Source organism: Ochotona curzoniae, unplaced genomic scaffold (assembly GCF_017591425.1).
Source record: "Ochotona curzoniae isolate NIBS_2020 unplaced genomic scaffold, NIBS_Ocur_1.0 scaffold_4701, whole genome shotgun sequence".
NCBI lineage: Eukaryota > Metazoa > Chordata > Mammalia > Lagomorpha > Ochotonidae > Ochotona > Ochotona curzoniae.
This window is the reverse complement of record NW_024467122.1, coordinates 76365837-76380262: the sequence shown is the minus strand read 5'-3', so window position 1 is coordinate 76380262 and position 14426 is coordinate 76365837. Positions and strand designations below refer to the sequence as shown.

The 14426-nt window shown below is 53.4% G+C and overlaps 1 protein-coding gene across 2 annotated transcripts in view; it reads right to left on the bottom strand.

Moving 5' to 3' along the window:
• The window catches only part of ARNT2 (aryl hydrocarbon receptor nuclear translocator 2), a 120304-nt gene that overhangs the window by 87572 nt on the left and 18306 nt on the right, over nt 1–14426 (bottom strand). For both annotated transcript variants that reach the window (XM_040968935.1, XM_040968936.1), the window contains exons 4-5: nt 7914–8127; nt 3114–3327 (exon numbers count right to left, since the gene is read on the bottom strand). In XM_040968935.1, coding sequence (XP_040824869.1) covers nt 3114–3327; nt 7914–8127 — 428 coding nt within the window. The remainder of the gene's footprint in view (nt 1–3113; nt 3328–7913; nt 8128–14426) is intronic.

Below are 14426 nucleotides of genomic sequence, written 5' to 3'. Positions count from 1 at the left end.
TCAGCTGGGCACGTCAACATCCAGCAGCTCAAGCCTGCCCCCTGCCCTGGGCGTGCCCACTAACAGTCATGAAAGCTCCATGAGGATTAGTGTGGGGGTTACCAGCGAGCTTGGCTGGGCGGGTAAGCTCACAACATGGAATCCATCTGTTGTGATGCCTGACACACTCTCGTTAGCAGCACGGGGTCTTCCGTGCCGGAAGTCAGTCCCTCACAATGAGGTAGGAGGTGTGGTTTGCTGTCACTTCAGCCTAGGCTAAGTTCATGGTCTTTCTTTTCTGCAGGCACCGGGTCTCTGGCAGGCACTGGGGCTCCCATATCCAGCCCTGCCAACCCTCGTGAATCCCCTCTCCCAGTTCCTTCCACGGGCATCTTCTAGGTTTGCCAAGTTTTCAGCCCTTTACCTGCCCGCCACTGGTACCTGGAAGGAGCGGGGCTTTGTCCACCATGGGCCACAGAATCATCTCACGGTACCCACCCATGGTGCACACACAACCCTCCCCACCCTTAGGCTTAGATGTATCTCCCAGGCACTCATGCACACAAGGTACAGCTCCAACAGGGACTCCATCCTAAGGACACAGACTGGCTTCCCCAGCCCTGCCTTGATCCTCCCAGGAGGAAGTTGGCCAGGAGCCCAGAGACCTGGCTGGCCACCGCTCACCAAGGTTGCCTCCAGCATCTCGGTAGACTTCTTGCACTGCCGGCCAGCTGTGGCTGCCATGGCCACATGCCCAATGTCCACCCTAAAGGCATTTCTGATAAATACAGCCCTCACTGCCCCTTTGAACCTGTCAGATCCACTAAGATTTCACATGAGGAGGTGACTGTCCATCTTACAGCCCACTTTGGAGTGCCCAGGGTTCAATTCCCAGCTCCGCTTCCTGTGGATGCAGCCCCAGGCAGGCAGCAATGATGGCTGAGTCCTCGGGTCCCACCCCTTGTGTGGCCAACCTAGACTGCATTCCTAACTTTCATCTCCAGTCCTGGCCTGGTCCAGCTGCCATGGGCATTTAGAGAAGGAGTTAAGTGTTGGAAGGTTTTGTTTTTTGTTTTCCTCTCTTTCATTTGCAAAATTCCTCTCCTTTTCAAATAAATACACAACGAAAAATATTCTGATGGACTTCAAAGAGACAAACAAGTTCACTCAGCCCTGGTAAGCTATGCCCTTGCCACTTCCCCTGCCTAGCAGGGGTCACTGGACCAGGTTCCAAGAAGCCACATCCTGTGTTCCGACAAAGCAGTCTGGGAAAAGACAGCTCATCCCAGAGGTGAATGTGGCCATCAGACGGGCTCTTCCCGTCCTCTCTTGCTCATCCTCCCCTCTGCTTTGTCTAGCAGAGTCCTTAGGATCTCTCTCTTGTGCTCCATTGCTTATCTCAGGGCACCGGCACACAGCAAACCTCTCCGGGTCTCCTTTAGCACTACTTGTTAACCAGCAGGCAGGGAGACCCTAGGCCAAACAAGACCCAGGCCCTGCCTCACAACTTCCTCTTCCTTCCCCTTTTCATATCACTCATATCCAAGGCTTCAGAAACAGCCAGACTTCTATTGCCTGGTTGGCCTGAGAGGCAGGAAGACAATGAAACAGAGAGAACAAGCTGCAATCTGCAGGTTCACACCCCCTAACGCCTGCAAAGCTGAGAGGGAGGAACTTGAGCCAGGTCTCCCACATGACTCACGGGGGGAACCAGCCACTTCAGCCATCACCGCTGCCTTTCAGGGTCTGCACCAGCAGGAGCCAGAGCTGCAGGCTGAATCCAGGTCCTGCCATGGGGGACACAGGTCCCTCAACTGTCAGCCCAAATGGCCACCCTCTTCTGTCACTTGTGTCATCTGGCTTGGCCTTGAAAGCATCATGGGTTGAAGTTGTGTACACTGCACAATCCATGTTCTGCCAGACATAATCCCCGATTCCCCAGGGTGTGACTGCACTGGGGGCAAGGCCTTTGACAGGGGCCACCGGGCCACTACTGCCCCCATGAGCACGGAGGACAGTGGATGGCATGGAGGAAAGGGAGTTATCCGTAGGCCACGGGAGGGAGACGTGCAGGGAGCACAGACCTGCCACACCTCGTTCTCAGGCCCAATGGGTAGAGCACCCACACATCCCCCAGGCTCTTAGGCAGCAGTTCCAGTCCTCAAGACGCACGTGTGAGGAAGTACCTGGGTCACGAGGGTGCCCCCGCGGGGGTACTAGCACCCTCATGGTGCCTACAGAGGACACAGCTCGAAGGTGACATCTATGAGGCAGAAACCAGGTGCCCAGCAGTTACCACCTCTGCTGGGGAACTGACTGCCTGCTCTGACGAAAGCACCAAGCACACCGTGGCTGGAGGAAGGAGACAGCATAAATGTCTCTGTCACGTGGTAGCCCACTGCTAAGACACTTGCTTTGCACTTGCAAATGTGTTCCCAGGTGATTCATCCATCAGAGAACAATGTGATGTGAATTTTAGTTTTGCAAGGCTGCAAGAAACACTACATAAACACAGAAAACTACACTCAGCTGAGCCGCCCACATAGGACCAGCTGAAGGCACAGACCTCAGACACCGACCAGCCGTCCCTGTCGATGCACCCTGCACAGCAAGCCACACAGACGCACGCTGGAGTTAAAACTGCCTCCTGACAGCACAGCACTATCCTTCCACCACTTCCCAAGAGCATGCAAGAGCACCTCCAGGGGCATGCTGTAGGTCCTTGTCAGGGTCAAGGGCCAGGATTACGAATTTCTTAGCCAAACAATATGAAAAGCTAATACAACCACTTGTGCTAGGTTCCCACTTCGGCCTTTCTCTGCACTTGTCATGCATTTGTCAATGAGTGAGCATTGGGCTCTTCACGTACTCCGTGGATTATGTTACAGCAGAACTTGCCTATTTCAATGCTTGAATAAGGAACTACAAGTCAGGTAACTGAACTCTGAGTCATCAGGATCTGTGGATCAGAGTGGAAAATCCTCACACCAGCTGTGCACTGACATAGATACACCAATGCCTCCTGGTGGTGAGGCACGTGTATTGCAGGTAAAAAAGAAAGATCAGGATAGATTTAAACATGAATCAGCACCCGAGCAAACAGCCAATGGACTCCTTAGAGGAGCAGCACTGACCTGTCATTGAGTTTTCCGAGGTGCAGAGCTGCTCCCTCAGCTTCTCCACGTCATCAGGGTGCACCTGTTCATAGAGGGTGCTCCCGAACCACTCCGACTGCGGCTGGTTCAGGACGGGTGTGACAGAATCGGACACGTAAATCACTCGCCCAGTCTCGGCTGCCACCACAAACAGAAACCCGTCAGCTGCCTCCAGGATGAGATGCTTCAGTTCCTGGGGAGAAAGCACGGCAGTTAGTGGGAGACAAGGCACACCCAGTGGCAGCCCTCCGCTTCCATCATTCAGATACTCAACGTGGTGCCCAAACGAGTGCTTTTATTGTCTTCCTTTTTAACCCACCCCCCCCCCAAAAAAACAAGCTTGAAACATACATAAAGCTTGTAACCCGCACCCCTAGGATACAGCTCTGTTAAACGGAAGTGGCTCTGCCTTAGTCCTTCCTGGGAGAAAGAGGAAATTCCCACTGTGGAGAACAAGGAGAGCTCATCCAAGAGCGCTGGAGGCAGCAGTTTAAGCCATGCCCTGCGACACTGACACCTCACTGAGGTGCCGGTTCAAGTCCCCATTGCTCCACTTCTTATCCAACTCTGCTAATTTGCCTGAGAAAGTAGCAAAAGATGGCCCAGTTCCTTGAGCCATTGTACACACGTGGGAGGGCCAGATGGAGTTCCTGGCTCCTGGCTTTAGCCCAGCCCAGTCCTGGCTGTTGTGACCATTTAGGGGAATGAATCAGAAGATGGAAAACCTATCCCACTCCATCTGTAATTTTGCCTTTCAAATAAATAATGCTTTAAAAAACAAAAACAAAGGAAGGAGTGAGGCCTGTATTCCTGCCCACCTCTGACCTCCGGTGCTGTCACCTCCCTGTGTTTCTGAGCCAAGTGCCTCTAGCTGTGTGCCAGGCATCCAGGATTCACCTCAAAGGCAGTGGGCAGGTAGTATTACCCAGATCCCCTGATGGTGACATGCCCTAGTCATATTTCTCATTGGTGAGGTACCATAGCCCTGCCTGACAGACCTGCACCTCTTTGAGCTAATGCCAGTGGGTACAACAGCCCAGCCCTAATTGACACACCCCCAGATGTGGTTCTCATGTTGACTGATAGGTACCATGGCCTAGTCTAGCTCATCTTACATGCCCAGAGCCTCAGCTCTGGGCATGCGGGGACTGTTAGCAGAGGTGGAAGGAAGCTGCTTGGGATCAGTGAGCAGGTAGCAAGGGGCTAGCCATCATGCCCCAGGGATGAGGCTTTGCTAGTGTGGTGTGTTTTCTCAAAGGTGCCTGAAGGCAGCTCAAGCAATGCCACCTTCGCAGCAGGCTCAGCCACAGCACTCTGCACCTGCAAGAGGTAGGGAAGCAGCTCTCCCACCTGCGCCGGCGTGCCCAGGCACCATGTACCTACCTCATGACCTCAAATGGAATCATAAGGCATGGCCAACTGTATACCTACCTCATGACCTCAAACGAAGTCATAAGGCATGTCCAGCAGAGTGGAGGCAAAATGCAAACAACTGGAGCCTCCAGCTCTGCCCGAAACCCTAGTCATTGAGCCTAGCATGATGGCTCCATTGGTTAATCCTCCCTTTGCAAGTACTGGGATCCCATATGGGCTTCAGTGCATGTTCCATCTGTTCCACTTCCCATCCAGCTCCCTCCTTGTGGCCTGGGAAAGCAGTCGAGGATGGCCCAAAGCCTTGGGACCCTGTACCCACATGGGAGACCTGGAACAAGCTCTTAGCTCCTGGTTTCAGATAAGCTCAACTCTGGTCATTAAGGCCATTTGGGGAGTGAACCAGTAAATGGAAGATTGTTGTCTCTCCTTCCCTGTGTAAACCTGGCTTTCCAATAAAAAATAATTAATAAAAAAAAAAAGAAAGAAAAGTCCTTGCATGAGTTCCTGGAGCTGTTGACTGCCCCAGAGCACAACCTGGGGAGCTCCCTGGGAGTCTCTCAGCCCTGGGCTGGCTACAACAGGGAACACCACCGCCTGGGAGTCTCTCAGCCCTGGGTTGGCTACAACAGGGAACACCTCCGCCTGGGAAGGCAGGATGCAGGCAGACCCCATGCGTGCTTCTGAACGGAACATCGGTTTCACCCATTTCACCCACTTTGCACTTCTGCCTGTCTGTGCCTCTAGTGCGCTTCCTGAGGTCAGAGGATGGGGTCAGCATTTTTTATTTTCAGTATTAGGAAGATCTTCCCAACCGGAAGAACAGTTAAAAAAAAAAAAAAGGAAAGAAACGGCAGGCTGTCTGGGAAGGTAGAGAATTCTCGGTCGTGGGAGCAGGGCTGTTGAGGACTGTGGGAAGGTCCCATGGGAGGGGACCTGTGTTCCCTGTGTTCCCGTGGCTTCCTCCTCCCCAGTGCCATCTTTCGAGTGGCGGGGTACATCACTTATTCCTTCAGAATCCAGGCCCTTCCTTGGTTCCATAGGGGCTAAAGCCTGAATCTCTCTGTTTAAGATGTATTTGTTTGTTCACTTAAAAGCCAGAGTTACAGGGAAAGAGAGAAAAAGAGATCGTCCATCCACTGGCTCACTCTCCCTGATGGCTGCAGTAGTTCAGGCTAGACCAAGCTGAAGTCGTCAGGAGCTTCCTTCTGGCCTCCCACGTGGGTGGCAGGGCCCAAGCACACGGGCCACCTTCTGCTGTTTTCCCGCACGCATTAGCACAAAGAGCTGGATTGGAAGTGGAGCACCCAGGGCTCCAACCGGCACCCAGATGAGATTCTGGTTTTACCTGCTGTGCCACAGCGTGGGCCCCAAGAGTCTGCATTGCAGAGGAAAGGGGGACTGTCACCTATGGCCAGTTCCCTCAGATGCGCAACTGTGAGCATGGAACTCAATGTCCTTGGCTCCCCTGCCCGGATCCACGTCAGCTTTCTCCAGGGAGCTCTTCCCAGGTTAAGTGAGCTCCTGTGGACTCAGTAAGGGCCTGGGTGCTCTCTGCAAGCACGCAGTAGGTATTCTCCACCAGCACAACCATGACCTTCACCCAAGAAGCCGAGAGGGGAAGCTTGGAATGATTCAGACACCTGCAAGGCATCTCTCTGCTCTTCTCTCCTTTCCTAACCCTTAGTCACTCAAAGGGTGGAATTTATTCCTGCAGTTCACAGGCCCACTGTCCGTTGGTGGGCTCAAGTCTCAGCTACTCCACTCCCAAGCCCAGCTTCACGCTAATGCACACCCCGGGAGGCAGGAGTGACTGCTGAAGTAGCTGAGTTCTTGCCATCCGTGTGGGAGACAGGATAAAGTTCCCAGCTCCTGACTTCAGCCCAACCCAGCCCCGCCTCAGGCATCTGGGGGAGAGAATCAAGACAGATTCTCTTCTTCTCTTTGTGTCTCTGTCTTTTAAACTAATAAAATAACTTTTGACTCCCAGTCGCCCTTGCCATGTACCACAGCCACTGGAGCCATAAGCCATCGCTGCTGTCACTCCTGCCACGGCGGACATGGAGCTTGAAGCTTGAGCTCCTTTCTCTATGTGCTCGCCTCACTGCCGTACCTGTGCACCTGCCAAGTGAGGGACCACGTGATCCATCCTTGGGTTTTTGAAGGGATGAAATAAAGCCCTGCTAAGCCATCTGCCATAGAATAGACAGTGACAAACCACTTTCTCCTCCCTCGTTTTCTTTCTAAGCCCAACTCCCATGGCAGAAATAGACTAGGTTCCAGTAGAACAAACGCCTACTCATCTCCTCCCACGCCTACTCTGCTGCTTCCCCTGAGGCTCCAGGCACATGGTCCCCGTTAGCAAACCCTTCTGTTCCCTCTACTGTACTCCTGCAGTAGCTTCTCCCTGGCCTGCTGATGCTGTCTCTTGCCTAAGATCTCCATCTGACACTACCAGGAGGAGAGGAACATCAGGCCCCTTCCTCTCTGTCTCATGCTAACCACAAACCCTGGTTTTATAAAAAAAAAAAAAAAAAAAAAAAAAAAAAAAAAACCCTTCCCTTTAGGATTCTACACTCTGCATACTTTGGTCCTTGCTAACTGCATCCCCTGACAACCATATAATTTTATCCCCTCCCCGCCCCTCTGCCAAGCCAAAGTGCTTCATCTCATGGATCCTGCCAAATTCTAAGAATAGGGAACAGGCGTAAAATTTGGCATTCCGCACACAGGATGAGCAGACAGAAGCTGCGGGGTTTGCTGATCAGCCTGTGCCCCACTTGCAGAGGGTCCAGGGCTCCCTGCCCAGGCTTGTCGGCTCCTGGGAGATCTCCCATTGTTTCATGAGTTCCTTTTCCCAGGCTACTAAATGGCCTCAAAAGAGCCCAGCTTCAGGATTCTATCCATCTGTCTTTGTAGGGCCCACACCCAGACCTTCCTTAAGCAGCTGACTCAGCTAGGTTCAAAACTTTTGTCTAAGCAGCGGGAGAGAGTAGCTGTGGCTTCTTCATTGGGCTCAAATATGGAGTAGACGAAACCAGGCACAAACACAGGACTGGGGCCAGGCAAGTGGTACACGCCTACCAAATGACCCCTGGTGATGCTCTGTCAGTCCCAACTTTATGGAGGTTGGTCCCACAATCCCACCCCACAGAACTGCCCTTGTTCCCCACTTCCTCCAGTGGCAGCCAGCCTGGAGACAGGCTTGGGGCATGTCCTCTGAGCAATGCCTTTTTAAGGTACACATGGAATATAGAAACTTGGACACATGCCCTCCTCCTGGCAGACAGTGCAGCAAAGATTCTGGGATATATGCTTCCCTCCACCTGCAGCTGTGTCTCCCTGTGAGGGTCATTCCTTTCCAGGGCACCCTGACAGAGATGAGGGGAAAAGAAGAGGGTTGCATACCTGCTCAGTGAGGAAGGAAGGTTTGTAGGCACCATCTGTGGACTTGTTCCCAGTGCCCCTCATGGACTTCATGTGTGACACGGCCATGCGGAGGATGGTGAGCTTGTCTGGCTTCCGGGCCAGCGCGCTGCAGGTGGGGACCATGTCTGACAGCTCCGTGATGTACTGTGTCATCTTGTTCCTCCGGCGCCGCTCGATCTCACTGTGGTTCTCTCTTCCCAGAAGGCACACAGTTGGGAAGGGGCGAGAAGAGAAGGATCAGACCAGTGGTTACTTGCCCAGGGTTGGGAGGAGGAAAGGACAGAGGACAGGAAATGGCACACAGTTGACCCCAAGTTAACTGGGGGCAAGTGGGCAAGTGTGCACTAACTGAGGGCTTGGAGTCTGCACTGGGGGGCAAAGGAGCCCCTCTGCTGCAATTCGCATGTCTGTGTGTAGGGGGACACAGACCCCACAGGGCTAAGGCCAGACATGCACCAAAGTCTCCAAGCAGACTGAGACACGATGCTTTCCACACGCTGTCCAACCACGACAATCAACTTGGACAGGACTGGACATGCGCCCCTGACAGCACCATGCAATCACGTGGTTTCCAGATAACAGGATGATCTTGCTTTCCCAGGGAAGTTCTTGAACCAGGAAACTCCGGGCTGACCCCACTTGCGTCAAGTCCAACTCTGAGCAGAACCAGCCCCTATCAGTATTTCTGCATACCAGCTCCCTCCTCCCTAATGAAGCCTCCCTCCAATGTCCCTGTCCAGAAAGCAGATTCAAGGCACTTCCTCTGCCCCTCCACCAGCCAGTACTAAAACTGTTCCCTCCTCCCAAGACCAGCATCTCAGAACAAGATGGGAAACAGTGGGCAGCAAGCCGACCTCATTCTGCAATGATGGGGGACTCTGGAAAGTTATACAGACCAATACCTACAGGAGAAGGTGTGTGTGGAGCAGCCTGAGCCATGCACGGCTCACTTCTGGTGCACAAAGCAAGGAAGACAGGGGCAGGTGCCAGTCTCCAAGCTGCAGGGGTTTCATAAGAAAGGGAAAACATGCACTGTATACATGGGATGTGATGGACTGCACTCTGCCCACCTGGGGGCAGAGCGGGTGCCAGTTCCTGGGTATTGGAGAGGCTGGGAGGAAGGAACAAGGTAACTTGGAGACAAAAGGTATGTTCTAGGGTGAGGCTTGGGTATAGGGTGACAGGTTGGGAGGAAGGTGTTGGGGATGGTAAGCAGACAAGCCTAGGAGGGTGCAGATCTGGGGTCTGGAGATAGGAGTGTGAGAAATAGGAAGGGCAGGATGGGAACCCTGGGTGGGCCCCGGCCTTGGGCTTGGGGAGTTCTGAGCAGGCTGGGGGGATTCCTTGTCCCCAAGAACAGCTGTTTCGAGCTGAGTGGCAAAAGATGATAGAAGCAGACAGATGAGCACCAGCGACTAAGACACTTTCAAGGAGGGGAGGAGGTGACTGTGCAGCAGCGGGGCAGAGCTGTTGCTGGGCATGGAAGAGGCAGAGAGAAGAGGATGGCGGAGCAGTGGCACCAGGAAAGCCACAAGAGTCTTGTGCATGCTGGATCCCTAGGGACTGCTTCTGTGCCTCTCCACAATGGCAAAGCAGGATGGACATTAGAAAAAAATGGGATGAAAAACATTTATCTGGGGTGCAAAAAATGTTCTGAGCCCACGTCTCATCTTTTAAAAATATATTTATGGACCTGGTGCAGTAACCTAGTGTCTAAAGTCCATCCAGCTCCCTGTTTGTGGCCTGGGAAAGCAGTCGAGGATGGCCCAAAACCTTGGGACCCTGTATCCACGTGGGATACCCAGAAGAAGCTCATGGCTCCTGGCTTCAGACTGGCTCAACTACGGCCTGTGTGGCCACTTGGAGAATGAATCAGCAGACAGAAGATCTTCCTCTCTGTAAATCTGATTTTCCAATAAAAATAAATTTTTGAAAAATATATATGCATTTTCCGTGAACTCATTGAAGTTCTCGGTGAGGTCCTCCCCAGAATGCCCCGCTGCCTGTGCCCTCCTTCCTCACTGTGGGCCCAGGCCACTCCACATACCTACAGAGGCCTGATGAACTCCCTGAGGGGTCTGGCCCAGAGCAGCCCGCAACTGGGCGGGGCGGCATGCAGGGAATGCTGCCTGAGCTGTGAGATGTCAGACAAGAATGCAGGCTTAGGACGCTGCATCCATCACGCCGGGCTGCCATCATGCTGGGCTGCACGTGCCTGCCCCGAGACCTGGGGCCTGGGTGCATCTCCCCCTCTCCAAGTAACCTCCCAAGGCAGACTCCACCCCCTCCCGCCCCCTCCCACCGCCCCTGGAGTCTGCATTCCGGTCCTGAAGCCAGACCCCTCAAGCTCTTCCCTGTCAGGCGCCACTGGCCACTCAACGCCTGCTTTCTCTCTCTCTCTCTTTCTCACAAGAATGCCAGGCAGGCTGCCTGGGCTTTCCTCCCACTGTCCTGCATCCACCTTGTCACTTCCCTTCCCCATCCTCCAGTCACACGCCCCTGCAGGTCTGTCTTTGTGATTCTCAAAATACAGACAGTTCTCAAAAGTCAAGCCCAGCCCTTACTTTACACGCCCCTCACTGCACACCAACCCCGAAGCTACCTGCAAAGCACTCCTCAGACACCGAGCGGCAGCGGCTCTGATATGGGAGCACAGGCAGCCCCGCTTCCGATGCTGTTTTCCAAAAGAGCTCGGACCGCATAGGTAATCTTGCTTGGCAAACATTTCAGGGTGTAAAGTCGTTGTTAGGGTCCTCAACACAGAGCTAAAGTGACTTGATCGCAATGTGTGATAAATCGATTTGTGAGATGAGGTGCCTAAGCAGACAGCCTTAGAGCACCTGTTTAAAAACTGATAGTGCAGCAGTTAAAGCCACCACCTGTGATGCCAGCATCCTACATCAGAGCAACCGGTTTGAGTCCTGACTGCTCCACTCCGCAACCAGCTCCTAGCTAATGAGCCAGGGAAAGCAGCAAAAAAATGGTCCAATTCCCTGGACCCATGCCACCCACAGGGGAGACCCGACTGGAGTGCAGGGTTCCTGGTTTTTCAGCCTATAACCACCCTAGCCATCGTAGCTGTTGGGGGAGCTTGGAAGATCTTTCTCTCTAGATAGATAGATAGATAGATAGATAGATAGATAGATAGATAGATAGATAGATTAATTGCTGTCACTCTACTCCTCACATAAATACATCTCTAAAATCAGATTCCATTCACTGACAAACCCACCAAGTGCTCAGATCATCCGGTGATTTACAAAAGTGATGAGTTAGCAGTGAGACTTAGAGGACTTGAGATCGGCCAGTTACCTAGCAACCAGCTTTGATGGATAAGTGTCACCGATTCGAGAGGACTTCACAGAAACGTGTATTGAGAGCAACCAAGACATGACTTTCAAACATTCCTCTATTTGCCTGCAGTTTTTGGAGTGAGTGCCTACATGTGTTTCTCCAGGTTCACAGTGCAGCCTTTGGGAGAAGGTGACACGCCACTGTACATACAGAGGGGCTATCTCCAGGACCACATCTGACAGGTTAAGGCTGCCGCCTCCTTACACTAAGGGGATTCTATGGGGTCTGCTCTGGGAAGCCAGAGCTACCCCACCCACTGACCCATGCTTGTCACCCCTGAGAGGCTTTTGTTAAGCAATCAGCTCCTGCATAGATGGCAGCCAGTCGAGGGACTCTGCGGGCGGCAGAGGAACACCTCCTGGGGACAGGGGACCCTGGGAAACAGTGGTGGAGAGCCCAGGGTTGGGGTCACTAGAGAAAGAACTGGGGTTCTCCCCAGGCCTGCTCCAAAGGGACCCTCCCTTTGGAGGCAAAGCACACAGACGACAGCACAAACCCTCAATGAAGAACATCCTAAAAGTGGCTCCCATCTCGCACAGGGAGGGAAGCGCAGACCTGGCACATATTGACTGAACACAGCAGCCCCTAGACTGGGGGGCAGTCCCCCATCACTGCACCATGTGGGATGCTGGAGCTAATGTTGCATAAGACAGAGCCCAGGGGCCACCAGCCATCATAGACGGTGAGCAGGTGTAACAGCAGGTGCAGGCACCTTCCTTGCTGTTCCCTTACAGCCTTAAGGGTAAGGAGAGGCTGCCAGGAGTGTGTGTGAAGGGACACTGCTCTAAGAAAAAGCTCCAGGGATCCATCCCGGAACCAGGACCCTAAGCAGCTATGAAATCCCAGGCAGAGCTACCTGAGAGAAGCCATGCAAGAACCCTGATGCCTTGCTTTACTCTTGTTTACCCACGTCAAGGCTGCGAACCCCTAAAATCATCAAAGAGATTGACATAGTCTAACAGAGGCCTGGCCGGGTCCAGCTGCAGACTCCACTCTGCCAGGGTGCCAATATGAGAGGTCAGCCTTCAAGTCACAGCTCACTGCCAGCTCCATAGCAATATAGGACACACAGGGACCGCGTGCAAGGCAGCTGTGCCACCAAAGCCCCAGGGCCTGCCTCATTCAGCCTCTACACCCCCACCCCCCACGGGGAATCACATGGTTCCCTGGATTGCAGTGGTCACAGCAACAAACTTGTTGGAAATGGGCCAGGTGCTTTTTCCTGGGTGCCTGGATACATGTCACCGAGCAGCTGCCACACTCAGAGCCATCAGGCTTGGGGACAGGCTGTGGGCAGGGCACAGCACACACTCATCTCCCCAGATGTGTGCTGGCACCTGGAAGCTGGCCTTCTGTTTTAGCCAGGCTGGATGGAGGGGGGCTTCCCAGAAACCCACGTGTCCAAGTGCATCTCAGGCTCACACAAACACAGAGCAGAATCTAAGAAATCCTGGATCCTCCAAGGGCCGGCTCAGGCCCAGTACTCCCAGGGGAAAACACACACACACACACACACACACACACACACACACACACACAGAGGAATTGGAGCATCTCACACCTCAACTGCACAGAATCCTCAGGGCTGCCCGCGGCAAAGAGCTCCTCTCTCTACAGCAGAGCAGCCATCATCAGCTCAAGTGCGCGGACTTGCTGGAAGCTGAGCCGGGTCTGTCCCAGGACCTGCTGCTGCATCTCTCACCACCTGCTCCCCTGCAGAGCCCAGCAGGATCCAGACACTGAACTACAACTGAGGGGGCTTTATGGGAGAAGGAAAACGCTGGGCAGCTCCCGGACACCACCTGGGACCACCCAGGATTCTAGAAACAATTTCCTTCCCAAACCCTATTGTAGCCAGATACACCATCTGGGATTAAGGTTCAACCTGTTCAGCAGAAAAGCAGGAGACAGGGTCAGTGAACACGGCAAAGAGGAATGTCAAACTGCCGGCCAGAGACCTGGCTCAGGGCAAGAGACGAGTGAACCATGTAGACCTGATGTTGGAGCAACCCCCTAAAAAAATCCTGTCCCAGTGTGGTCCAACCCTGAGCCCCTGAAACAGCAGGGACTCTGGTTGTTTGCAGGCTGCCCTGGGCCGAGGTGTCCCCAGCTTATCTTTAACACCTTCTGCTGCAATGAGGAGGTGGAGATGGGAGGAAGCTTGGTTGGGAGTTGGGAGCCGGCACTGAAGCCGTGGTCTGCGGCAGCACCTAGCCCGGCTGTGCATAAATGCCCAGCTCACGCCTGTGTTCAGTGAGAGCTTGCGTGGCCCCATACGCTGTGTCTCGCACCACACACACACAAGCTGGCTTGCTAGGATCAGAGCAGACAGGCTAATCCTCACTGCTACCTGGCTGTCCCTTCTGTGGTGAAGAGATGTGAGGGGCTGGTGTGCAGGCCAGCAGTGAAAACCCCACTTAGGATGCCCTCGCCTCTTAGCAATGCCCGGCTCTGAGTCCCAGTGCTGCTCCAAACTGTGGCTCCCTGTTCATGGGCAGCCTTTGCAGGCAGCAGGTAAAGATGGCTTTGGGCAGCAGGTCCCTGCCAGCTACAGGGGAGACCTGGATGCAGCTTCCAGCTCTGGGCTGGGGCCCAGCCAGGCACCACCTGCTGTAGTCATTTATCGGGGAGTATATCCGTGGATGGGAACCCTCTCTGACCCTCTGCCTCCCGGATTAAGCAGATTCCTAACAAGGACTTTGAGTGTTTGTGGGGTTTTTTTGGTTTTGTGTGTGTGTTTTTTTTTAACCCAAAAATGAAATAAGCAGGTCTCTAAGCTGGGATGACAGACCAAGAATTCTGGGAACCAACAATCCCTTTGATGCCAAGAAAGATATCCACAGAACATACCAGCCTGCATATTTTTCCCCATCCAGTGGATTTGATTATCATACCTATAAACAAAACAGGGTGGGACGCTCCGGCAGAAAGATGAAAACAACATCTATTGCAATCTGCAAAGCCACGAGGGCGGAAATGCCTGCCAGCTTCAATACCCTAAGGAACAAAGGGAAGGACCAAAAGGATTGATAGCATAGGGAAGCTCAGAGGGCCGTAAGCGCCACTAACTCACTCACAGTGGAGTTCACCCGCAGATCAGCCGATGCGTAAGGCAGGATCCATGAGCCAACACAACGG